Consider the following 27,145-nt stretch of genomic DNA (forward strand, 5'->3'; position numbering starts at 1 on the left):
ACCTTTCCTGCGCTACTATGGATGGTATAGGAGAACTGCATCCTTCCAGTCGTATGTTTGTCCAAAAGTGCTGATGATGATGAAGAGGGGTGAATCATAGAATAGCAGAGTTGGAAGGGGCCTATAAGGTCATTGAGTCCAACCCCCTGCTCAATGCAGGAATCCACCCTAAAGCATCCCTGACAGATGACTGTCCAGCTGCCTCTTGGATGCCTCTGGTGTGGGAGAGCCCACCACCTCCCTAGGTAACTGGTTCCACTGTCGTACTGCTCTAACAGTCAGGAAATTTTTTCTGCCCTTCCCCTCATTTGAAGGCTAAAGACAGAGAACGAAACCTCTTTTTGTGGAAGACAAATTTTAAGTATCCCAAAAGTTAGATGCCTGTTTTCTTTTCTTCTCTGTTCCCAAACCGACTGAATTGCATCCAGCTGTTCCATTTCTCCTTACTCCCATTTTTCTGCTCTTCTTACAAATGCGCTTCTGTTCCCCTCCTCCCCCAGCTATTGACTACACGGAAAAATAATCTAGTGGCAAGAAAGGGAATTCCCAGGAGTCTGTAACGACCAGACTTACAGTAAGGGTGACATGATTGGGTGGTGATGTCCATGTGAACCCTTCGGTAAGGGCTTGTGCCGTGACTACCGTTGAAGCTTTGCTTCCTGGTGCTGGGATGTTTGGCAAGGGCGGGGATTCCTTGAAATAGAATGATTGAAGAGAGGCAGAGCAAGGCGGACACATTAGAGCCCAATTGGACGTGACAGCAGCAGATCTGTCTTTAAACCTGGGTGTGCCCCATCCCCAATTCAGTGGTGGAATTCTAACTCATGAAGAAGGTCCACCACCACCACTGATGATATGAGGCCACCACTATCCATCTGCCATAATCCAGACCGTACAATGTGCCCCAACCACAACTAGAAATATGTGCTGAGCCACATACGTTTTGGGCCCTAACATGGTCCAGAATGCTGCAGCCAGGCTGGTCACAGGGGGCATGCGACTCCCTTATTACAACAGCTTTGCTGGCCACCAGTCTGTTTCTGGATAGAATTCAAAATGCTGGTTATGACCTGTAAAGCCCTATACAGCTTGGGGCCAGGCTACCTGAAAGACCAGCTTCTGCCTTATGAGGCTGCCCAGGTTTTCAGATCTTTGGGAGGGTTTTTTCTCTTGGCTTTGCCTCCAACACAGTCACGTTTGGTGGGAACAGGACAGGGCCTTCTTGATGGCTTCTTCCTGCCTCTAGAAGAACTCCCTGCCAAGGGAGGCTAGCTTGGCTCCTTCTCTGCCATCCTTCCATCAGAGAGCTTCAGCTATTGGGCGGTATAAAAATGTAATAAATAAATAAAACAGTAAGCAAAGGCATTTTTATTCAAGCAGGTCTTCAGCATGTAAGCTGGCCTGTTGAGTTGGGTGCTATTTTTATTCTGTTATTGTGTGTTTTAACTGTGTGTTTTAGAGCTTCTCTACATCAAGCAAAAACCCCACATCCTTACCAGGGCTTTCTGCTTTCAGTTTCTTTGCAGGATTAGGAGGGGCTTCTTTACATGGCAGACATGTGGTTTGAATTGTCCTTCCTTGGCAAGTTCCATATGATTCTGTGTCTTTCAATCTACAGGCACTAGAAGGCACTATATTTATTTATATCCCACCTGTTTTGCTTGCAAGAACCCAAGGTAGCGTACATATTCCTCCTCCTCTCCATTTTATCCTCACAACAAGAGCCCTGTGAGGTAGGGTAGGCTGAGAGTCATTCAGTCACCTTCCATGGCTGAGTGGGGACTAGAACCCGGATCTCCTAACTCCCAGTCCAACACTCTAACCCAGTGGTTCCCAAATTTTTTCAGGTAACCGCCCCCTTGGTTCCACAAACTCATGCCCAGTGCCCCCTACCCTACACTATAAAAATCGTTATTCAGAATAGCGGTTTTCAACGACCCACTAAAGAAGATAATAACAATAAAATTGAAAACAGTAACAATTAATTGAATATTTATTCAAAATCCAAATACATTTTTTTAGTTTATTCAATTAAACATAATTGAAGGGGCCACGCTCCTCTGGATCTTGCTGGTCTGGGCGCCCGGGCTGAGCAGCGGCGGCCAGGTGGAGGAGCTGAGCTGAGGAGCTGAGAATGAAAAGGGGGGCGAACTGCATGCAGCCCCTTTAAATGGGAGGCACGCGCCGCAGGCTTGCTGAGGGAGGGAGGGAAAAGAGAGCGAAAGCCTCTGTTTTGCACCCAGCGTGGCGGGGCACACCAAGCAGGTTATGTCTCTTCATTAGCGTTTTAGTGCTTTTGAAACATTTCACTTCACCGTTAAAAGGACTCTTCTTAAACGGTATTGATACATGTGTGGATTCTTCCCCTATATGGCTTGGGACCAAACTACCTTCTCCCATAAAAATGTCCCTGGGTTTTAAGACATTCTGGAGAAGCGCTTCTCGGAAAAGACCACCTTGAGCGTCCCCCTGCTGCCCCTTTGCCTCTTAGCACCCCCCTGCCACCCCATTGTCTCTTGACGGTCCCCTATGCAATCCCACCGCCCACTTTGGGAACCACTGCTCTAACCACTACACCACACTGGCTCTCTATGCAGGCATTTCACACATCCCTTTTTGCATTATCGTTGATCTTTTGAAAACAGGCTAAGCGGGGAGGGGAAGCACAGGAGATGTCCTTGAGGTTGACAACATTGTGTAAAAGACCCACTATTTTCTGTGAGTGACCAATCTTATGAGTGTGCAATAAGTCACTTGTGTAGAAAATCCCTTAATGTGTTTTATTTATTTTTATTTCAGTTTTTATTTTAATCTTTTTAGTTCCGATGATGGTTAGTTGCCCTGAGCACCGTTTTCTTGATGGAAAGGCAGGGTACAAATCAAATCAATCAACCAATCTATAGAGGGTAGGAGAATGTAGAGGAACTCAAGAGCTCTCGAGAGACTGACCTCCAGAAACTTCTGAGAGCCTGGTCAGCAGTGAGTTTGTCCAGAAGTCCATTTTGGCAATGGAGTGAGGGGTTGCCAGCCCACTTCCTCCAAAACCCACTGCAACAGATGCCTCTTGCCCTTACCCATGCTTTGTCTCTGGTGACAATCATCAGGCAGCTTGATAGCACTACTCAAGGGAGCCAGCATGGCTCAGAGTTTTTCCGTTGGCGACCCCCGTTCTAAGGGAAGCTACTAACACTTGCGGTAAGTTGCCCCAGAGCGCCTTGCCTGGAACTTTAATACTTCATTTAGTTTTACTTCCTACTTCTTTTCCCTTCACATCCCTCCCTTCCTCTGGCCAATTCAGCTTTGGGTATTTGCTGGTCAGACATACTTTTTCCTTGAGTTGGTCTGAATGTGGAAAATTCCCAAAGGAAATAAAAATGTGTGCACAGAGAGCAGGGTTCCCTAAAGACGTTTTGCTGAATCGTACAAAGTGTGTGTGTGTGTGTGTGTGTGTGTGTGTGTGTGTCTGTCTGTCTATCTATCTATCTGTCTATATGTCTCGATCACTCCAGAATTTTTGAAAGACAACTATACATGCTGGAGAGAGATTCTGGGGTACTTCACACTTGTGGCACCTTTATTACATTTATTTAATTAGGCCATTGAAGAAATCTTTTCAGCTAGTCTCAGATTCATTCAGAGTGGCAGGAATGTCAGTTTGCAAATACCAGGAAAGTTGTGCAAGTCCTGGATCGGTGCCTAGACTAACTGATGGGCTGGATGTGAGCCAATAAACTGAAGCTAAATCCTAGCAAGACAGAAGCCCTGTGGTGAGTGGTTCCCAAGTCTGGGAGACAGGCCCATTGCCTGTTCCGGATGGGGTTGCACTGCCTCTGAAAGATCAGGTTTGCAGTCTGAGGCTACTCAGTCGCCCCAATATCATCAGAGCGTTCAAAGAGCATCAAAGCAAACTTGGCTGGCAAAGATGCACCGAGAGATCTGCATAAGAAATTAAGGTAAAGCCCTGCTAGATCGGTGCACATTGTTGTTTCCACATTGACTGGCAAGTCAGATGCCTCCAGGGAGCGCCCAGTCAGGACATGAAGGTCGCCACCACCCTTTCTTTGGCACTTGCTATTCAGAGGTATACTTCATCTGCACATGGGGGCTCTATTGAGTTATCCCAACTTTGTAGGTATTTAAAAGATGCCAGCATGGTCAGCAAAGCCCTTCAGGGTCTCATGGAACCTCAGACAAACATACAGGAAGCAGCATCTAGCCATCAAGACCAGCAGCCCTGGACAGCCTTATCTTCTATGAATAGGGTGACCATATGAAAAGGAGGACAGGGCTCCTGTATCTTTAACAGTTGTAGAGAAAAGGGAATTTCAGCAGGTATCATTTGTATGCATTCAACATCTGGTGAAATTCCCTCTTCATTGCAATCATTAAAGCTGCAGGTGCCCTCCTTTCTTTTGTATCTGGTCAAGAGGGCAGGACTCCTGCAGCTTTAACTGTTATGATGAAGGCAAAATTTCTCCAGGTCCTACAAGCATTCAAATGACACTTGCTGAAATTCCCTTTTCTATACAACTTTAAAGATACAGGAGCCCTGTCCTCCTTTTCATATGGTCATCCTATCTATGAATATGTCTAATCCCCCTTTAAGGCCAGTCAAATTGGTGACCATCACTACATCTTGTGGTAGCACATTCCATAGTTTATGTGCCATGGGAAGAGGCAAAAGGCAGTCATTAACTCAAACACTGGTTCTCTAGATTACAGGGTTAGTTTATAATGCTCAGAAGACTGAGACAGGAGCTTTTGACGGCCTCCCATAAACTAAGCCTTATGGGATTTTGCTTTCTTAAATCAAGGCCTGGTGTATCTATTAATTTGGATCATATTCATTCTAGCTAGTTGGAGCCATTTCTAAATGAATAGGTGCTGGGGTGCCAGCTTTCTTCCCAGCCATACCTTGCAAGCCATTCCCTCCCCCTGCCCAGTCCTCAGGTCTATGGCTGGCTGGCTGGCTGGGATGATGGAAAGGCACCTTAGGCATGTTTGGGCAGAGGCATTTTCTATTTACTCTGCATCTTTCGCAGCTGAGCCCTGGTTGTAGCGTTTCCTACACAAAGTATAAAATGACGCACGCTGAAAGACTAGAGTCTGAAGTTTGCACTTAAGCCTGTGCAATTCTAACGCAGCATAAGACGGTTGTCGCTTGAGGTTCTTGTTTGTTGGTTGGTTTGTTTTTACAGACTTCTCTAGAAAGGCTTCCCTTGATGCACCTATCGCTGAATGCTCAGCTGTTCTAAGGATCCCTGTGGAGTGGGAGGTGTGTTTTGATCCTACAAAAATAAAAGGGGGGGGGTCCAGATGTCAAAATTAATCAGTAGCTCTCCCATGTTTTCCCACTCCTACTTCTGTCTTTTTTTCTTTCCACACACACACACACACACACAAATCTGTTTAAGGAGGAAAAGACAGATTACCTGCGCACTGATAGGGCTTGGAGTTCTCTGTCTGGAGGCACCCCTCGTATTTGCCAGGCCTCAGAGAAGGTGTGCAGTGGAAATTGACTCATCCCTCCTTCTGTACCCAGGGCTGGTGCCAGACTATTTTGCGCCCTAGGCAAGGTGAGCTACTTTCACACACACACCCCAAAAAATGCCAGCTTTGATTTTTAAGAACATATGTTTCCTGGAAAAAATAAGAAGCACAAAACTTGAAACTGCTAAATTTTAAAGTGCAAGAAATACATCATGCCAATTATAGCAAACAAATTGGAAAGATGGGTCTAAAATGCATTATTTAATAGGAATATCACCTCCAAATCATCCACCCCCAACTCACACACACGCGCACACACATACACTCAGCATCACTCACTCCAGACAAACACACACATGAACACATGCATTCACTCAAAGACCCTATGCACCGCATTCACCCATATATTCTTTCTCTCTCTCTCTCTCTCTCTCTCTCTCTCTTCCATGCACGTTCCGGAAGTCCGAACGTGGAGCTGCCCCACCTCCCACCCCAGCGTCCCTGGCTTTGCTTCGGCTGGGCGGGCACGGGGCTCCATCTCGCCTGCCCAGGCCCAGCTGAATCCTCGGGCTGGGCTGTCTCACAGCCAACGCGTGTGAGTGCTGCGCTGTGCCTGGCGCCCCTCTTAGCTTGGCACTATAGGCGGCCGCCTGGGTGGCCTCTATGGTAGCACCGGCCTTGTCTGTACCTGCCTCCGATCATACCCTCTCACTTATTTCTGCATTAGTGGGATGTCTTGTGAAAATGTTTTTAGTATGAGTTCAGGCTCTTTTAAAGACCCTGAGTGTCCCAGAGGCTGAATGTTCATGTGAGTCTGATCTTCCCTCTGTCAATGCCTATGCTGGCTGGGGAATGATGGGAGTTGTCATCCAAGACATCTGAAGGGCACCAGGTTGGAGAAATCTGCTTTAGAAATTGAAACTAAGCATGGGTTGGTTGTATGCTATATATCTGTTATGTTAATGCTGTTTAGATGTCCTATGATAAGGCTGGTAAGTAGTTACTTCTGTTGGGAGGGGGAGTGAGTGAATGGAACGTTGGAGTGGATGCTGATTGGCTGTTGGATTTGAGTGTGTGAATGGGAACGACAGTTAAAAATCACTTGGTAGTTGAAGACAGTCTGGATCAGTCTGTTGAAGCGGATAGGTTAGTGTAGGGTCTGTGGTTTACTGTTTTGGGAATAAGAGGGAGCAGGAGGAGTTAGAATAGGGCTTTGGAGGGTATAGGCATCTTTGCTGTAACAACCAAGTACTGAAACAAATGAAACCACAAGCTTGATAAAATACATGAACTTCTTGTTAAATAAAAGTTATTTTGTTTCACACTGGATTGGATTCTTTAAATACCATAGGTAAGGTACTGATTTATATGGTGGCAGCGGCAAATTAAAAGGTGAATAAAAAGGTGCAGAAACTGCCAAGCTGGTTGCTGTGGGACCAAACAGGGGTCAGAGAATCACAGAACCAGTGGGAGATTTACCAGTGGGTAAAAGGAGAGGATGGGAACAGAAAGGAAGATTAATCCACAGAGTGGGCAGCCGTATACCAACTGTGTCAAGGTTGGGATCCTTTAAAGAAAAGGGTAAAAAGGAGTCTCAAGGTCGTGACAGGTTGCATCTCACGTGTAGTGCACATCCAAGTCAATGCCTTGAACACGCAGGCAGTGTGTATGCGATTTGTTACTCAGCAGCTGCACAGGGGTATTTTGAGCTGTGGATGACTTGTTGCAGGACAATCCTGATTTTCTAGTATATATTTAACCAAAGGAGCCATCACGCTCTTCACTTTTATATCAGCAGAAAACAGAAAGAACTGACAAATACAGCAGGCAGTGAACTTCTTTCAGTGGTACTGGAGGGCAGAAGAAGTGCTCTCTCCTTTGAAAGTAGCATTCACCAAGAGCATTTCTACACTAGGCTTCTATTTCATGCTCATGATTGGCCACTCATGGAAGTTTGCGGGTCCTTTACATGACACCATCAACCTCCAGAGTGTCTCCTGCACATTTTGAGCTTTATACTGCTTTTAAAAAGATCTGAGATAAGCTGAAATAAAAGCTACTGCAGAATATCAGCAGTGTGTAATGCTGGCGTTGCGCTATAATACAACCATGAGATGGCACCGTTTCATTGAACATTTAGAGCATTACCAAGAAAGGAAGTTTTCAATTCCAAACCATGTGTCTGCCATCTAAAGAAGCCCATTGTAAACCCGCAAAGAAACTGGAAAAAAGAAGCCCTAGTAAGGATGCAGGATTTCAGTCTCGTGTGATGAACCTCCAATTAAGCCTCTATAAAATGTGGGAGACTTCTCCACTCAAATCCTGCTTCCCCCCCCCCCCCAGCTATACAGCTGCTCAGGAAGCAACCGGGGCCTCTAGATCAGGGGGCGATAATCACTATAGTTTTGCTTCAATCCTCAGAAACACAACATACTTAGAGAGTCAGTGCCAAAGCCATGCATTGGGCCTCTCTGAGGGAACTCTTACTCGTTTTTACAAGAGAAAACCATAACTACTTATATAGGGAAGTTTCCTTGTTGTACAGTTCCACCGAATTGCTAAGAGATAAGGCAAAGGTTTCATCAGAAAGGTGTTTTCACAAGGAAATATGATAAGGCGTTATTGCAGCCAAAAATAGAATCAGGGAAAGAGAAAAGTGTATTGAATCCAGATCCCAGAATATGGTAAATGTTTTTTTTTGGGGGGGGGGTCATCTTTCAACAACATTGATATGGAACGTTGACCAAGGATGTTTGTACAGCAATCCATTTATAATCTCAAGGTGCTTCCTGATGGAGGACTCCTAGCTCCACCGTTCAAAAGGCATCGGGCACCTACCCCGGGTTTTCCTTGTGTGTGGGTGGTGGGTGGGTGGATGGGTGGGGAGATGGAAGAAGCAGTAGGAAAACAGAGGAGGGTTAAAAATGAAAGACACCATTATCTGGATGCCATGTAACAGTCTGTGAACAAGGCAGGCTGGTTGCACCTTAAAAGCCTCATCTGGAAGCACCAAGAATGCTGGGACAAACATACAACCTGCCTCAAGGTCAATATTCCTGCAGTTCCCCAGTTAAAACCAAAGTCTATTTTGAACAGGTCTATGATGGGATGTCTTATGATACATGAAGGTGATCTTCTATCAAGTGGTACCAATCAATCAATGTACCTTTATTGGCATAAAACAACCACAAACCATACATAACATCATGACATCCTCTAGACAAACTAGTACTCTTACTTTGTGCAATTCGGCCAGCTAGTATAGTAGACAGTGCTAATCTCCCTGCTGACTATTTCACCATGCCTCTGGGCGTAGCTCCCGGTCTTTGATAGGTCATTACATAATGGGCAAATAGTGCAACATTTTCAAGCATCCCCCCACCACCCCGCAGATAATAGAGTGTCTGCCCCTGCGGATCCTTGACAATTTAATAAGACCTTTTCCAGATATCTCTGCCGTTGGGATACGTGGAGGGGGCAGTGTAAAAATTTATGTTCATGAGTCTCAATGCAACCCCCACTACATAAACATAACCTGGCTGAAGATGGTATGCCTCTGAACCTCCCCGTTAGTAATGCAGAGGGAAGGGCGTTGCACCTAGCTAACATAAATGCTCTTCTCAATTGCGGATTGTACAGCAGCTGTAAATATGGTGCCATTTTATCAGGCTTAACAGGCAGATGGAAATATAGTGGAGAGCACGAGGTATTTGCTACACTGTTGAGTTCCTGATACTCGACATCTAAAAAGTGGTACCAGTTTCAGCCTTATGGTATAATTATTGATCCCACAATGCCATTATCCCAGCATTGAGTGGCAGCCAGGACTTAGGGCTCCTTTAAACGAGTGATTTATTGCCCAATGATGATTGGCCACTCACGGATGTTTGCAGGTCCATTACATGATGTCAACAATGACCAGTATGTGATAATATCCCAAAATAGCAGGATCTCCAGTGTGTAATGCAATAATTCTACCACTAGATGTCGATGTCTCAATGGAAGTGAATAGAGGGGAAGTATTCATTCCAAACCACCTGGCCGCCCATGGCCACCTGTGTAATTGAGGTGATTGAAATCCCAGAAAGAAAATGGAAGCAGAAAGCCCTGGTAAGCCAGTGGAATTTTTGAAAAAATGTAGAGAAGTTCTTAGGCACAGAGGTAGTGGAGAAGGTAGCCTAATCAAGGGAAGCGGCTTGTAACGGGCCAAGGTGTGTGTGGGCCCCCTCGAACCAGCGACCAGTAGCCAGTCTCCAGGGCTTTCTTTACCTCCTGTGACACCAGCACTCTGGGTCCTCAGGAGGCCCAGACGTAAGACGTAAGGTGACCATATGAAAAGGAAGACAGGGCTCCTGTATCTTTGACAGTTGTATTGAAAAGGGAATTTCAGCAGGTTTCATTTGTATATATGGGGAACCTGGTGTGATGTCCTCTTCATCACAACAGTTAAAGCTGCAGGAGCCCTGCCCTCTTTTAAATCTGGTCACTCTAGTATAGCTCCTGCATCTTTAACTGTGATGAAGAGGGAATTTCTCCATATATACAAATGACACCTGCTGAAATTCCCTTTTCTATGCAACTGTTAAAAGATACAGGAGCCCTGTCCTCCTTTTCATATGGTCACCCTACCCAGACGGATTTGGCCTTAGGGGATAGGATGTTCTTGCAGCTCCAACCTGAAGAGAATCTGCTTAATTTTGTAAACCGCCCAGAGAGCTTCGGCTATTGGGCGGTATAGAAATGCAATAAATAAATAAATAAATAAATAAGTACTGACCACCCAGCTTGAAAGCTGTCAGCTGATTCTCCAAACCAATTAGATTGCACCAGGCCTGATCAAGCCCTTGCAGCCAAGTCAGGTCATCAGCCAGAGCAACTTGTTTTGAGTGTGAGGACACAGCCTGCTCCCTTGCTGCCGTTTCCTGGCCCTGGCCAGCCTGCCTTTGACCTGGCTTCTAGCCTCTCCGCCCCTCCAACGTGGTCACCATTTTGCATCCTTCCACAGCGCCTCAGCCCAGTCCTAGCATAATTTGAGAGCATTGTGGGAAGAAAATGGCAGCTATCACAAAAAAAAACGGTGGAAAATATTAGGAGAAAATTCTGCAGCAAGCAAAAGGGTGCTGTTACACCTGTGTCCTGCTTGTGAGGGTGGCAGCAACAGTCCTGATAGCTATGTGCTACCTACAATATTGGAAGCAGTGTGCCTATGTACACCAGTTGCAGGGGAACATGGGTGGGAAGGTGCTATTGCCCTTGGCTCCTGCTTGTGGGTTCCCCGTCAACAGCTGGCTGGCCACTGTGTGAACAGAATACTGGACTAGATGGACCCTTGGCCTGATCCAGCATCAGGGCTCTTCTGATGCCCTTATGTTATGTTCCTATAAGCCCTCAATGTTCATATCCAGCAGAAATGACACCTATATGCCTGTCACGGTGCTTGCTCATGTTCACAGCAAACTGTCTCCCCACCCACACCCATATACCATAAAGCACTATGTACTCCAGTAGCGCACTATAAATGTCTATTTCGGTTTTATATTGCAGTTTTAAACTTTTGAAGTTTTATACTATGTTTTATTATGTTGTTTTCTATGGTTTTAATTGTTGTGACGCGCCCAGAGAGCTTCAGCTACTGAGTGATATAAAAATGTAATAAATAATAAACAAAGTAAGTGATTACTACATTTTTTTCTTATTTTATACAGCACCAGAGGACGCCTGGGATTGCCTCCCCCGCCTCTTCCAGGGGAAGGGAGACCCACCTGGGAGCGTCCCCTGGATCTTGGCCCTGCAAGACCCCATAAAGGTATAGAATTATAGAGTAGCAGAGTTGGAAGGGGCCTACAAGGCCATCGAGTCCAACCCCCTGCTCAATGCAGGAATTGAGGTAACATTGCTCAAGCTAGCAGAAGGCAATGCAGGTAACATTGCTCAAGCTAGCAGAATCATCAACGAAAGGTAAAATGATAAATCATATCCTTGTCATTGGCCTCTTTCATGCCTGACTCACTCTTTGCCCTGGCAAGATTTCCTGGTTGTTTGCCACTTCCTTATGTCCTGTCATTAAATCAATAATGTTGTGTCCGTTGCCTTAAGAAACTTCAGTCTGATAACAATTCATGTAAGTCTGAAGTCCATTAGTGCTGCTGTTTGGTCATTCCAAAGAGTGCCGATATGCATCATGGTCTGCACATATTTATTTTCTTCCTGGAAATGGCTTTAGTAGCAATGTTTGCATTTGAGGGATCCTGGATTGTTGTCGCTTAAGACGTCGAAGAGAATTGCTTGAGCTGGAAGGAATGCCAATTTTAGAGGGGAAAGAGTACATGTTTGAAGCATGTCCATGGACGAGATGTTGCAACGCACAACTTTCCCCCACCAATAACACTGTGAAGTCCACCATGACTTAGACACTCATCATCCCTGAATAATTTCCTTTACAATGGAATGCAGGGAGCACCCGGAGATTCTGAAGTTCCATTTGATCTCCCAACATTCGTGTGAGAAGTGAAAGTCAAAGGCGTGATGACAAAAAGACATGTCTTGTGCCTACTTGTCATGATAATATCCACTTGTGTTTCTCCTGTGTGGATGCTATCAGATGTTAATTTTTTACTCATTATTTTATCCTGGCTGCTTTCTGCCAGGCTTGGCTCTGTTTCTGCATTCAATTTAGAAATATGTGTGTAGTTCTCAAGTTGACCATTCGCCTCTCTGTCATAGATTTTGATAGGCTACAACTCAATATGTAAGTGTAGCAGGTGCCACTAAAGCGGGAGTGTTGAACCTTAGGCCTGCATGCAAAATCCGGCCCCCTGGGTGTCCCATTCCAGCCCTCCCAGCGGTTTGATGGTTTCACAGCTTTTGCACTTTGTAAAAGATTCCTACGGCTTAGTTACTGGCAGTAAACGCTGCAAGCTCAACTCTGCTGGCATTTTGGGGCCCGTCCCATTTGCATTCAATCCACCCACCGCTGGAATGCTCCCGCGCCCCAGAGCTTCTTCGAAATTGATTCCGGCCCTCGAGCCGATAGACTTTCAGCACCACTGCACCAAAGAGAGGCGTTATTTGCTGAAGGCTTGACCTTCCTATAATTTCAAGAGCAGAAGCTATTTTGTGTGAAAACTGTTCTGCCAAATTGTTTAAACTGTATTTGCATTGTGATATGATTATAACTGTTACAACGATCTCCCTCTCTCTCTTTGCTCCAAAAGCTGCCCTCGAGGGCTCGCATGCTTCATTTAGAGTAAGACGTGCATGGGTGGGTTATTGTTGGGCTAGCAAGAGGAGGAGGAGGAGCAGGAAGAGAATGTGCTCCACCCTTTCAAGCACGGGCAAGAAAAAAATCACATTATTTTGTCACCGGGATCAAGCTAGCCAACTTGAGGTTGGTTGGGTTAACTTGAGGTTGGTTGGGCATAACAGAACCACTGAGGTCTCCAGTTTGCCCCCCAGTACCTGGATCACATCTCAACTTTGAATTGTTTTAGTTTTTGTGAACCGCCCAGGGAGCTTCGGCTATTGGGCGGTATAAAAATGCAAATAATAATAATAATAATAATAACCCTTTTCTGAGTGTGGAAATAGAAGCCCTTTGTAGAGCAGTGGGACTGACTTTGCCCCATTGAACTTAAAGGGGTGCTCTTGGTGGGGGATCTGATCTGCCTCCCTTTGTTGCAGGGAGGCATTTTACCCTCTTCTCCCTCCAGTCAAAGTCCTTCCTCAGCACATTCGTAGGGCAATGCCAGCTTTACACATGGCCAATTTTGCGCCACTGAGGGTTTTTTCCAGCCTGCACTTGCAATGAGATGCACAGAGACGAACTTGAAATGGGCTGGAAACTCAGCACCTGTCATTTTTAGCAATAATAATAATAATAATAATAATAATAATAATAATAATAATAATAATAATAATAATAATAATATTACAACCATCTGTCAGGGATGCTTTAGGGTGGATTCCTGCATTGAGCAGGGGGTTGGACTCGATGGCCTTGTAGGCCCCTTCCAACTCTGCTATTCTATGATTCTAGTAATAATAATAATAATAATAATAATAATAATAATAATAATAATTCTGAGCAGGATCCATTGCCAGGCTTTGGCGTATCAGGAGAGAGGAGGAAGCTGAGTTTAAGAGATGGGTGGGGACAGCCGGCCCCTCCTTTTCCAATGTTCCTAAATACCTCACCTGCAGGAAGCAGGTGCTTCAAAGCGATTCTGTCGTGCACCTGCAAGCAAGGCAGGATGAGCAGCATCAGGTTCCCGGTGGAGGTGAAAGCCGTAGGCTTGCTGAAACATGGAAAACAGAAGGTATTTCAGCTGCTCCCCTTTCTGGCCACTTTCATAGCATTTAAAAAAACAATAATCTTCATTTTTATCTATATTTTTTTTACATTAATTTCTATTTATAAGCAATTGCTACAAAACAATTTAAAGTAAGACCGCAAAGAGAAAGTAACCCATTACAATACCTTGAATTAATTTGAAATAAGCTTTATCTTTGTGTTTCCAGCATTTCTATCTGGATTTGCACTTCGTTATTATTGTAGTAGATTTAAACAAGAAGGTTCAAGGATTTAAACGATGGATGTAAAACTCTAGGACTCAGAGCAATTGATTTATTAGCTTCTTTGTCAACTATAAACAAAACTTTTCCCGCGGACGGCTTTGTCCTGGATTGACTCACAGAGGCTTGGATTGGTTTTTGAGTTAGTGTGAGTCAGTGCAAAATTGAAGTCGATTTAATCTATAGCTGCCTGGCCCTGCTTAGCTCCACTGTTGGTGTGGTTGAAGAATTTAATCTTCAGAATTTAATACTTCACTTTGTATCCACACCTCTCAGATGCCCAAATCTATTTTTAGGTTTGGCTGCCAGGTCAAGGTTTTTAGATGTCTGTTGTCTCTATGTATGCCATCTGTTTTTATGTTTTTAAGTTTTGTCTATCAGTTTTTAATGTTTTAATCTTTTGGGAACCACCCAGAGAGCTTCAACTATGGGGTGATATAGAAATAATGATGATGATGTATGGATTGGAATTTAGCCATCCAGAAGATCTTTGCTCTTCTCCAGATGTTGCAATGGAGTTCTCGTAGTTTAAATACACCACATAGTTGAAAGAAGATATACCTTTAAATATGTATTAAAATGTGTATGTTGAGGACCCACCCACCCAAATCTCCCCCCATCATGCCAATGAAACTTAGGGGAAAAAACATTTTCCATTGGTTTGGAATGTGAATTTATTAAGGAATTTATTTTGAGATTATTAGATCAGACGTTAATTGGCTAGCTTTGTATCCTGTGAACTTTAAGTAAATCTTAGTATTTTTTTCTAAATGTGCATCTATAGATGGCGATTAGTCTGTGCAGTTTTTATGCAGCTGGGTGTCCCTTGGCCCTGGCTCCTGGATCTGAGTGCCCAGCAATGCCCCCGCCAGACACAGAGCTAATGTAGGAAGCTCCAACTGTTCCTGCAGCCACACCAAGCCAAATGTTTCCAATCTCACTCAGCCTCAGAAACTTCTCTAATCGAGCGATTTATAGCATGCTCATGACTGGGAGTTTTTGGGTCGATCTCATGACGTTATCAACAAACAGGACATCTCCTGCAATCCCCCCTTTTTGATTTTTAAAAAGATCAAGCTGGAATAAACCCTTAATGGTGCAAAATTGGCAACGTGTGAAGCTGGCGTTGCACTTCGAATGTGCTGAGGAAGGGCTATGATTGGAGGGAGAAGAGCGTAAAATGCTTCCCTGCAATAAAGGGAGGCAGATGAGATCCCCCAGCCCCATTAAGGTCACCCCATTAAGTTTAAATGTCTCTCCTCCCGCTGCACCGCTCCTTTGCACACAATACCAGGTTGGGAAGGAGGCAGGTGCTCTTTCGATGCATATGTGTCTGCCATTTAAAGGAGCCCCGATAAACAGCAGGATCTTCCACCTTGTCACCTCTCTCCTCCCATGTAATGCAGCCCATATCAATCATGCCAAAGAACCAGGAAGCACAACAGCTCTGGGTAAATAACACGATTTCCTTTAATGTAGTGAGTGACGCGCTGAGCAAGTCCAGGCTAAAACTTGCTCTTATATTTTGATTATAACGTTGTATTTTAATCTCATATTTTATTGTTGTTGAGACTGTCTCGAGCACTATTTTTAGTTGAAAGGCGGGATATAACTTTAATAAAGAGAGGAAGGCCTTGTCTGAACTGTGTATTCTGCTTGCCTTTTTCAGATCTGCATGCTTTCTGTGTCCTGGTCAGATCAAAACAACATCCTCATCTACAGGGCATTTGAAGAATTTAAGAAACTCCACGTAAGTTTGATCTGAACCAATGGATTTGAATCAAGAGATTTTTTTTTCTATTTCACATGCAATACTTTATCAGCCTCTTCCTGCTGAGTAGCAAGAGCAATATGACTAATTCTTCTCTCATTTTGTTCATAATTTAGAAAGAACTGAAGAGAAAATTCCCCATTGAAAGTGGTCTATTGAAAAAGACTGAACGGACTATCCCCAGTTTTCGAGGTAAAAGGGCAAAGGAAGGTGTTTGTTTTTAGTTTTAATTGGACTGGTGGAACTTGCTTTACAGCAGGGGAGTCAAACCTCTTCATTCTGAGGGCCGCTTTCAATTTTGGAACTTTTTTGGGGTGGGTGGGAGAAGAGCATATCCCTGTGGTGGGAGGGGCTGATAGCAAAACAAGTGGGTCTGAAACAGTCTATTTTAGCTTACAGATGTTCTTGCCATTAACTAAGCCTCAGGGGAGGCATTTTAGAATTAGTATTACTATTATTAATAATATAATAATAATGGAGGGAAACAATACATAGAAGCCGGAAACCAAACACACCTGCTCTGTGGTGTAGAAACAGTGGCCAGGAATAATTTTTCTGGGCCTCTCTTTAAACTCCTGATATTTCTGTACCGCCACCACCTTACTGTATAGATCAGAGGTGTGCAAATTTGGGCAGTCTGGGGCAGTCCCCACCCCCGATCACCCTGAGGACTGCACTCTTGCTGCAGCACCAGCAAAATTGGCCGACAAGCCACTATGGAGGCTTCCTGAGCACAAATTTAGCTTGGAAGTTGTCCTCTGCAGTGGCGGTAGTAAGGGCCATATGCAGCTCATGGTCTGCATGTTGCTGACCCCTGCTACGCATATACAGATCAGGGAAATAAACACGATAAATACCATCGAGCATGATCTATAATTTAGCCTCTATTTTCTTCCTGGGCTTGCAGCCTGTGCCACATCCCCTGAAACTCCAGGGCCTGGTAAAGTATACCTATTTTGCCCATCCCACCCTATACTTGAGCCCTTTGCAGACATGACCGGGGACTCTTTACAGCAGCAACCCCCCCCCCCCAATACACACACACATGTTGCGGTCTTGAAAATGCAGTGTAAAGAACATGGGTTAGGAGGAGGCCGTGCCAAGGAAAGGCATTCCTTGATGGCTTTTTGCCACTGTTGGTTCCTTCAAAGATGCAAATGTGATGCTACGGAAAAAGCAGACGTTGAGCAGATGTATGGAGAGTCTGAAATTGCTGGAGATTTACTGCCAGGAGCTGCTGAGAACACAGCCCCAAATTGTGCACGGGGAAGACATGATTGAGTTTTTTGGAGCACAAAGCCGAGATCTGAACCCTTCGTTTCCAGAAAACAGGTACCAACGTTTGTGAAAGCAGATTTTTAGAGTGTCAGCAAAAAAGCATTTCAGACATCACACCAAACTACAGCTTAAACTTCCAAACGGTACAACTGGAAATTCTTTATTCAGAGCTGTTTGCCCGCTTTCATTTCGCCACCTGCTCAGCACTCCTGCTGTTTCTGTGGTCCGGAGGCAAAGCAAGGGCCATAACTCTGGCTTGTCAGCTCAGGCCAACTTTTAGTAAGCATTAAACCACTCTTTGCAAACCCACCGCTTGGCTTCTTCTGGCTCCGGCTTGCTAGCCAGACACAAATCATGGCTTGTCAATTCAAATCTTGAGCCAAAGTATAATTATACATATAAGACTGACTCTGGCCTGCTTCTATTGGCTGCCTGTATGTTTGCAAGCCTGATTCAAGGTGCTGGTTTTAACCTATAAAGCCTTACATGGCTCGCAACCAGGACGCCTCTCCCAACCTGAACGTCCCCAGACACTGTGATCAACATCGGGGTCCCCTCTCCAAGTGCCACCTCCAAGAGAGGCTCAGAAGGTGGCAACAAAGGAGAGGGCCTTCTCAGTGGTGCCCCCCTCCAACTACGGAAAGAGCTTCCCACTGAGGCTCATCGGGCACCGTCATTGTCATGTTTTCGGTGCCAGGTAAAGACCACCCTCTACTCCCAGGCTTGTAATGGTATATGATAACAATAACAAACAATGCCACAAAAGCACACAACTGCATACAATTAAATGTAAAACTACTTTTAAAGAAAGTATAGTTAAATCGTAAGTATGAACATATTATACAGTTTTACAGATACACAAATCAAGGTAGTTTTAAAGACAATAAAGTCAAGTGACAAGTTGTATCAAAGTCTGGATTATAACACCGTTTTTCATAAGTATCACAAGTAAATAACAGGAAATAACAGGAATCCAGTATTAGTCCCGTTTCATTGTATTAGACTTCCTCAGATAAGAACTGTCTAACAGTTCTGCCGCTGCTTGAAGCATTTGGATTGTCAGCCGGTGACTAAGAAAAGATCGCCCCTTTGGAGGGCTTTGACTAAAAACTATAAACAAGTACGGGACTACTATCTAGAGTCTGCACTCCCACAGCTTTTGCTCACACATGGCGAAATGAAACCGCTTATCTGAGGAAGTCTAATTTTCTTTAGACGTTGCAGCCCAGTGTTAGAGGAAAATCTGCAGACTTCTTCTGACAACCCCCTGAAGAAGGCCTTTGAAAAGAGACAGGCCGAAACGCGTTGGGCTTTGTATCAATACATCCTTTGCATCCCGAGAACCTGCTTCTCCCTTCTTTTCACCTGACCTGGATGCTTCTCCTCCTTTGGTTTCTGATTCTACCTTTGCCACCCCCCACCCCACCCCTGCAGCATCGTAGTTTTGCCTTCTGAAATGGGAGACAGGAAAGAAGCCGCGCCCACTCCCTCCAACCCAACCATCACACAGCCTGTCGTCTCCCAGATGTACACGTGCGTTGAAGCCTTTGAAACCAACGACACCAAGAACAGGCCCTTCAAAGCCAACAGAGGGGAAGTGCTGGGAGTTCTTATGAAGGACAAAACAGGTACGGACCACAGTAGTGCTGTTTCCACCCTCAACCCCTTCCCTTCTGATGCAGTGTGCAGGAAGGAGCAGGTGGGGATTAGAACTAGGGATCAGGGAAGTCCCTGGTTCGAATCTCTCTTCTGCTATAAACTCAATGGTGGCCTTAGATAAGCTGGTCCCTCTCAGCCTCGGTCCCCCATCTGCATTATGGGAACAAGAATGTTCACTACCTTGCTGGGTTGTTGTAAAGATTACAAGATCAGTTAAATACTGCCGAGTGTTATCACCTATGCTGGGAGGCTGCTGGGTTAACAGATTCTTCACTGAGGTGGTAGAGTGTAGTGGGGAGATGGTATAGGCTAGAGGGAAGTCCCTGGTTCAAATCTCACCCCAGCCTGAGCTCACAGGGCACCCTATCCCCCCCCCACACATGATCTGCAATGTGGTGATAACAGCAGGTCTACACTGTTGTATGGGATGAAAAGCACTTAATACTTCAAAGGCACCCTGTAAATGTACTAGACATGATTTACTATCATGTTGCGTTTTATGGGGGCTGTAGGATCAAGCTTATACTGAACCATTTCTTCCCAACAAGAGCTTGCCCCTAAACCTGCTTTGAAAGTTCAAACAGGGCTATTTAAAGCACTAACCAAGTGCCTTTAAGCATGAACAGAGTGCTCACACCAATCTGGGATCAGGGGCCATGGTCACTCACCCACACAGCTCCCATAATCCACAACAGTTTTTCACAAATGGGACATGGGGACGGGGGAGAGCAACCAGATGACCTCCTCGTCCTTCCATGCTCTCTTGTCTGCAGGCTGGTGGCTGGTGGAAAACCACAGGAAGCAGATCGCCTGGTTCCCAGCGCCGTACCTGGAGGAGACGGAGGAGGCGCCCATTGTCAGGGTACCCAGCAAGGAAGGTGACTGCAACACTCTCTCTCTCTCTCATAGATGCAGACAAATGGGTCTGGCTCAGTCTTGGGCTGGAGATAGCCAGGGTCAGCCATGGGCTAGAGGCCTCCTCCAAATGCCCCCCCCCCCATGTTCAGACCTATCCTCCCCCACAGAAGCCACTGCTGCTTGAGAAGCAGCTGTGCTCCCCAACCTGACGCCCTCCAAACGCGTTGGACTGCAACTCCCATCATTCCCATGGCCAATGGTGTAGGGAGCATATGGAACTGGATGAGCAAAACTCCAACATAAACGTGAAGCTCACCTTGGACTAGTTGTGGCCCTGGCCAATAGCTGTAGCTCAATGGCTTCTCACACAGGAGGCCCAATTTCCAATTTCTGGTGTCCCCTACTTAAAAAGGGACCAGGCAACAGATCTCTCTGGCCAAGACCCCGGGGAGGGCCAGTCAGTCAGAGGGCACAATACGAGGCTGGCTGGGCAAATAGCCCGACCGTGCATAAGGCAGCCTCCTACCGCAAGGCCCACCGTCCTGATCAAGTTTCACAATGGCTGAGCAGGGAAGACACTGCTGGTCAGAGCAGACCGTACTGAGCTAGCTAGAAGGGCCCACGGCCTGGCTTTCGTGCAAGGCAGCTCCATAGCCCTCCACGCCGCGTGCTTGAGAGAATGAAGGAACAGCTCCTCCTTCGCTCTTCTTTCAGGGATGCTGCATTTCCTCACGCGGGCCTACGAGGCCAAGGAACCGGATGAGCTCTCTGTGAAGGTCGGCGTGGTGGTGGAAGTGCTGGAGAGGTCAGACAGTGGCTGGTGGCTTGTCTGGTAAGTCAGCAGGAGGCGCACCAGGAGCCAGAAAAGCGCAACATCTATCAAGCTCGCATTTGCTCACGTTCTCGTTTCCCCACTTTTAAGGACGTTCCGTTCTTCTGCACCGGATTGCGGGATTTTTAGTCCACACATAAAAAAGTGCATGTATTTTCGTGCTTTTTTTCAAAATGCAATATTTTTTGTACAATTTTTTTCAAATGTAGCCATCTTTACAAGTATTTTTCCTGTTAAAAGGTTTTCTGCATGTTTTTCAAAATACACACATTTTGTATGCATTTTTTTTCCAAACGTATGCATTTTTGCGCATACTTTTTAAAATTTGCAAAACCCGGGGATTTCAGAGTCTAATGGCATCTCGGTTCATAGTTAGGCTCAGAAAGTGTGCGTTTGGTAAATTGACATCCACGTGTGCCTGGTGGGCCACTGGTCCATCTCTTGTGACTGGCGCTTAGTGGCACTTAAGGGTCGCCGGGAGGCCTTGCAAAGAACCCTGGACTGGGGTGAGCTTTGGGCTGACGATGCACGAGAACAGCTGCAGCCTCAGGCCGACTTCGCACAGACAAGTTGTGCCTTGAATTCTTAAGATGCCCCGAGCGCTGTTTCGTGGACTGAGAATACAAGGGGTGAAACCAGAGGGATTCTGGGAAAACAGAAATTAAGTCGGCTGCACACGACTGAAGTTGGCCCAGTCAGAAGGGGCGCGAGCTATACGAAGCCTTGGTGTTCCTTTGGTGGGAGAAGGGTCTCCATAGCAAGGGGTTTGGGGCACTCCCTTCCTCCGCCACCCGCTGCTAGTGAACGCTTCGTTATGGACAACGGCAAAACTTCTCTGGGAGTCAAGCACAGCTCCCCATAGGCCGGGGTCTCAGGAGTCCGTCTTCTGCACTCCTTTCCAAGACGCAGAAATCATGCAAAGCCCCCCTCGCGATGCATCGCACCGTGATTCACACCCATTGCAGGAAGCGGCTTTGCTTGAGAGTGAGTCTAGTGCAGGTATTTCCCACCGCTACACACACAGTTGTTTAGAATAAATAAACAAACAGATTAGACACCGTTCCTGTATCAAACACTGAATGAATTCTCACTTAGGGGCGGTGGGTGGGTTTAGGCTCTCAGCTGGAATAGCAGAATAAAGGGCAGTGCAGCGATTATGGAACGATCTCCCCAATGGGGCTCGCCTTGCGCCAACATTGTTCTCTTTTCAAGTCTTTTCTCTTCTCCCAGGCATGTAAAAGCAGATGCTGAGTTCTTAACTGACCCCAGAAGAGTTGTTTTTAAATGGATGTTGTCTGGTTTTGTTTGTATTTTATGCTTTTTTATGGTTTAAAATTTTGCATATTTCTATTTAATGTTCACTGTTTTAACTTTTGTAAATCGCCCAGAGAGCTTCAGCTATGGGGAGGTATATAAATGTCAATCATCATCATCATCATCATCATCATCATCATCATCATCATCATCATCCCTGTCGCTGGTGGCCGCTGCGTCCTAGTTGCGCAACAGCCTGAGATGCCATTAGCCTAAGCCAGCCTTGTCCCTGCGCTGCCATTTTGGATCGCCTTTTGCCTTGAACGTGACACATATTTCCCTTTCTCGTCTTCCAGGTACAATGGGAATGCTGGCTATGTCCCCTCCATGTTCCTCCAGCCCTATCAAAACCCCCACAGCAGATTCCTGGCTCTCGCCCACAGCAGCCTGAGCCTCTCCACCCCGAACCTCGCTGAAGCTCACGGTGTCGTAAGCAGGAGTTCCCCAACCCAGCAGAAAGGCGACCGCGGGGAGGCAGCCCAGGCTCACAGAAGGGGAGGCAGAGGCCCGCCCCTGGGCAGGATCAGGTCCCACTCCCTGGGCACGGCTGAGGACAACGCAAGCCCCAACCTGGCCACCGAGGACAGCCTGTCCGACAGCTCGGGGACCGTGAGTGAACAGGGATTCTACTGGCCCCAGGACCCTGACGGCCAAAAGGTGGGCACCAAGTCCCCCGCAGAGACCTTCCACGATTCCTTAAGGAGTGAAGACAGCCCCTCCCCATCCTTGGACAGCAAGCACCGGAGTGACTCCGGCTTCCACGAGGCGGCTTTGGGCTGCACGCTCCCTTCCTCCGATCCCGATGGCCTGGTGGTGCCCCCACGCCCCTCACCACATGAAATCCTCCAAAGGTGCACCACCATAACCAAGAGAGCCATGCAAGGGGCGTCCCCTTAGCCTGCTCTCAAGCCTGTCCTTAAAGGGCATCAGCGCCCGCAAGACAGCTTCGTCGCCTGGGCCCTGGAGATCTCGTGCAGAGAAAATGGCCAGCCGGCAAGGGAAAGAACCCTGGCTCACCTCCATTAAGGACTGAGGCACCTCTCCAGGCATGGAGGACCTGGCCAATGTGGCTAAATAGAAGTGACTCTTCCAAGCCTCCGATTGGGAGGTTCTCTCTGTATAGGGTCATCTCGGGGGTGGGGGGTGGTTACATGAAAGCTTAATGCAGAAAGCATCGTCCTCGTTTAGGGTAGACTGTCCCATGCATCCCCTTAAGATAGCCCAGAGGCTGGGTCACTCATGGTCAGAACCTGACTAACTCAACTGTGATGAACGAAAGATTCTCATCCGGATCAGAACAGCAGCAACTGGAATTCCTCTTTTCCGTAGCACGCGACTTGGCTTGGTTTAGAGTTACCTCAACATCCTGTCCTTTGCTTGGGGGACGCTTATCAGGGCAGACTAGATGGGGTTTTGGGGTCCTTTCTGACTCGGCTCCGATTCCTCATGACGTTTCTGCTACTTGCATGAGGATCAGCATTCTCCAGAGTGGCCGAGGTGTTTCAGTAGCCTCGGTTGGTATGGAGGAGAGAGGAGAGTTCTTAATTGGGACTGATTTAGTCCACTTTAATGGTTAATCTTACATGATGTCAATATAACGTTACGTTTCCAGACATGCCCCCCACTCCTTTGCACATGTTGCTTAATCATCCTGCCCCAGCTTGCAAGTTCTTTGGAAGGCAATATTATTATTATATTTATTTGTATCCTGCCTTTTGCCCAATAATATCCACCCCCCCCCCCACAACCCCTTTAAGCTAAAGTTGCAATCCTAAACATGCTGTCTGGGCAGAAAGTCCCCTTGAGTACTATGGGGTTTCCTCCCAAGTAAACATACGTAGGGATTGTGTGGTACATTTTGCTCTGAAACCTGTAGATTAGATTATTATTATTATTTTTAAAAACCACTCCAGTTACTGCGAATGACGCTCTTCTAACAAATACTGTATGTTAGTGTTACCACTGTGCATGTATATAGAATATGTTGATATATTTACATTCGTTGTGTTAAGTTGAAGGCGCTTTGGTGTGCATCCAAATAAATGTTCCTAGCCAGCCCCAGAGACCCTGTTCCACTGAGTGTGGGCTCTGGCCCTTTGACTTGCCTCCACCTGCCAGGCTATGGGGAGGGAAGAGCCGGTGAGCCAAACCTCCGCTGAGATCCTCCCTCGAGCCTGGTTTGCCTCACACAGAGCCATGGCTCACTGCCAGGCCAAATGGGCCTCCGCTCCTCACAGGCTCCTTACAATCTCCCACCACCACCACTACCGTGAGATCTCACTTTCCCCCCTCAAAGGAACATAGAGTCCTTCTCCCCATTTCATCCTCGCAACAACAACCCTGTGAGGTGGGTTTGCCTGAGTCCGTGATGGCCCAAAGTCACCCAGTGAGTTCCGTAGCTGAGTGGGGACTAGAATCCCAGACCTCCCGACTCCCAGCCCAACGCTCTAACCTACACCACACTGGCTCTCAGTTTGACAAGCTCTCAACACTTCATAGGGGGGCTGCAGAGGTCTGCCAGATCCGACTGCACGTATCCTGGGGCAAGGGGTCTCCTCTCGCGCCCCCACCGCAAGCCTCGTCCTGGGGAGATTGCCTGGGAGACCCCTGTAAGTTGGTCCAAGTTTCCAAATGACCAAGCAGGGCATTCACATAAATCAAGCCTTCTCCAACCTGTTGTGTTGGAGTGCAACTCCCATCATTCCCAGCTGAGTTGTAACCCAACACCTCTGGAGGGCACCGGGTTGGGGGAAAGCTGACCTACATGACTCCGGCCTGCTCTTATACAGGACACCTTGGTGGCGCTCAGAAGGGAGGTTGCTTCCTCCTGGAAATTCAGAGGGCTAGCTGCCAACTCTCAAACGGGCCTGGGCGTTGGAGATGTGTTGGAGATGAGGAGCCCACGCCATCATAAAATTAAAAAAAAACACACGTTTATTTTACAAACATTTTAAACTATGCTGCTCGCGGGAACGCCAACCTGCGTCTGCACACAAAAGGGCACAGGGCAGATGATCGCAGTCTCCCCAGCCTCGGCCAGCCAGCCCCGGTCACGTCTCCATCTCCTCGTCCCATTTGGACCCGTCAGCCAGCCTCATGTTCTGCCACATGAAATCAAGGAACATGGAGGCCTGCTGTAACCGGCCCAGCCTCTGGAAGTGGCGTTCTGCAAAGAGACAAACACCCCAAATGAGAGTGGTATAAACCCCAGCAGCTGCCATTCCCTGCCTCTCCTGTAAGCCAAACTACGCCGGATCTTCCTTTGGCCGTGCGCAGAGCAAGGGGAACGGTGAGCTGTGGCCCCCTCTGCTCACACTGAGACGGTGAGGGCCAAGAGACCAGGCCGGCATCACGACTGAACCGTGGAACCCTTCCCAGGATCCTCTGGAAGACGCAGAAGTTCCCCGACAGAAGCGTTGACAGAGAGACAAGGATTCCTTAAAGCTAGGAAACTCAAAAACCACCGCTTGAAGTGAAGGGGAAGAAAACTATTGAGGAGATGTGGGTGTGGGTGGAGGGACAGCCTTTAGGGTCTTCCCCAAGAAGGGATGTCAACTGACTGAGCAGCCAAAATTGTAATTGCAATGCAGGAAGTAGATTGCTGGAGATTCTCCAGGAACATGGCAAGTCTTGCGATCATTATTTGAGCCAAGGTCTGGGAATTCCCCTTCTTCTGGGTCAATAACAAGCTCTAATTTCCTGCCAGGAGAAGGCCTCCTCCTCCTCCTCCTGCCAGCCTGCTTCCTGCATCTGTAGAGACAGGAGGTCCCGCCTAAAGCTTCCCACAAGCCAGCCGTATTGGCAAACTGACAAAACAGAAGGTTCGAACGGAGGCCCTCAGACTCTCGCCTTCCAGTAGAGAGGTGTTGAGGAGCTGCTCTATTTCTCCGCCGTGATGGCTGCTTGCTCCCAAGACCTGGCGCCCTCAGCTGTGAAGCTCGCTGGGTGACCTTGGACCTCTCACCCTCAGGCTAACCTGCCTCACAAAATGGCTGTGAGGATAAAATAAGGAAGGGGGGAAAAACGACGTTCTGTCTCCTTGGGCCCCTTGGGAGAAAGGTGAGGCCTCCATGGAATGAAGCGAACGGGATGAGGCCTGGGGCCCAGGCGGAGGGGGCGAGACCATGGGGGAGTGGGAAAAGCCCCTTGCCTGTGTACGGGAGGAGAGACTCCACTGCTGCTTTGATCCCGTCGTACTGCAGGAGGGATTCCGGCGTTTCGTGCCTGAGGAGCGTTTCCACCACTGCCTGAGCCTCGTGGCAGTTCCGCGAGTTTGTGTTCCAAGTGACGGAGAACTTCAGCAAGGCCTCTAGAAGGGAAGACACAGTAGGAAAGGGTGGGGATTTACAGCCAGGCTGGCACCTCGAATCCGCTTCTGACCTGTGAAGGGTGGCTGGGCCTGGGCTTGCCCAGGTCTTTTGAGGAAGGGATGCCCCATACACTTGCCAGTGGCCTGACCCCAAAAGAGGCACAGCACACAGGGCCACAGGATGCCGCCATCGCTCTGAGGGTAGCAGTGTTTATACATTACAAGACATACACACATGGTCTTGTGGCGCTTTAACTCCTCCATTGATAGTCGGGGAGGTGGTGAGCTCTCCCACACTAGAGGCCTTCAAAGAGGCAGCTGGACAACCATCTGTCAGGGATGCTTCAAGGTGGATTTCTGCATTGAGCCGGGGGTTGGACTCGATGGCCTTGTAGGCCCCTTCCAACTCTGCTATTCTATGATTCTATGCACCTGTGGCAGTGCCAAAAGAAATTCATTACACTTTTATGGCTTTCTTCTACACTTCCCTGACCAGGTAATCCTCGCCTCTGGTAAAGCCCTGAATTGTCGTGTGGTTTTTCAGCCCCGCCTGCCAAATCTAGTGAAAAATCACTGTGTATATTTTTTATAGTTTTTGAGGTTAACTCTACCCTATTTACATGACTTTTAAACATGCACATGACATGCTAGGGGTCAACGTGACCCTGCAAAATGCCATTAAATACTTTGTTCTTCATATTTACAGATAAGATCAGAACCTGTTGTGCCCAACGCCCATTTCTTTTGAAAAAGGAGCATACAGGGTGAAATGCATTGAGCAGGGGGTTGGACTCGATGGCCTTGATGGCCCCTTCCAGCTCTGCTATTCTATGATTCTATGAAAATACATTGGTGATTTTAACAAAAGATTCATTTCTCACTCGTCCACAAACTATTCTAGGGATCAACGGGACCCCAACATTGACAAAAGCCCTTTACAAACCTGAGTTTTTAAAACATTTTTTCAGTTGGAACCTTTATTGAGTCAGCAAAACTGGTTTTTGGCATCATAGCTACATGTAGAGTTCTGGATGAGCAATACGCTAGTTTTGCAGCTCTTTTG

General features: G+C 46.9%; 2 protein-coding genes across 2 annotated transcripts in view; one reads left to right on the forward strand and one right to left on the reverse strand.

The window, feature by feature from the left end:
- The first annotated feature begins 13,739 nt into the window (after window positions 1-13,739).
- Window positions 13,740-22,670, forward strand: NOXO1 (NADPH oxidase organizer 1). Its single transcript, XM_063143422.1, has 8 exons — window positions 13,740-13,805; window positions 15,731-15,811; window positions 15,949-16,024; window positions 16,984-17,164; window positions 18,545-18,738; window positions 19,543-19,647; window positions 20,342-20,459; window positions 22,070-22,670. Exons 1-8 carry the CDS (start codon window positions 13,740-13,742, stop codon window positions 22,668-22,670), a joined length of 1,422 nt encoding a protein of 473 aa, XP_062999492.1.
- A 2,014-nt stretch (window positions 22,671-24,684) lies between these two features.
- Window positions 24,685-27,145, reverse strand: part of TBL3 (transducin beta like 3) — a 37,635-nt gene continuing 35,174 nt past the window's right edge. Inside the window, exons 21-22 of the mRNA XM_063143148.1 lie at window positions 25,924-26,082; window positions 24,685-24,939 (exon numbers count right to left, since the gene is read on the reverse strand). Coding sequence (XP_062999218.1) covers window positions 24,824-24,939; window positions 25,924-26,082 — 275 coding nt within the window. The 3' untranslated portion in view covers window positions 24,685-24,823. The remainder of the gene's footprint in view (window positions 24,940-25,923; window positions 26,083-27,145) is intronic.

Source organism: Elgaria multicarinata, chromosome 17 (genome assembly GCF_023053635.1).
Source record: "Elgaria multicarinata webbii isolate HBS135686 ecotype San Diego chromosome 17, rElgMul1.1.pri, whole genome shotgun sequence".
In the NCBI taxonomy this organism is placed as follows: domain Eukaryota; kingdom Metazoa; phylum Chordata; class Lepidosauria; order Squamata; family Anguidae; genus Elgaria; species Elgaria multicarinata.

What these genes read in the sequence shown, in the direction of transcription:
- NOXO1 (XM_063143422.1), top strand. Translation starts at nt 13,740, where the DNA reads ATGAGCAGCATCAGGTTCCCGGTGGAGGTGAAAGCCGTAGGCTTGCTG. An exon ending in GACTATCCCCAGTTTTCGAG is followed by an intron (nt 16,025 to 16,983) that starts GTAAAAGGGCAA and finishes GTTCCTTCAAAG; the next exon opens with ATGCAAATGTGATGCTACGG. An exon ending in TCTTATGAAGGACAAAACAG is followed by an intron (nt 18,739 to 19,542) that starts GTACGGACCACA and finishes TCTTGTCTGCAG; the next exon opens with GCTGGTGGCTGGTGGAAAAC.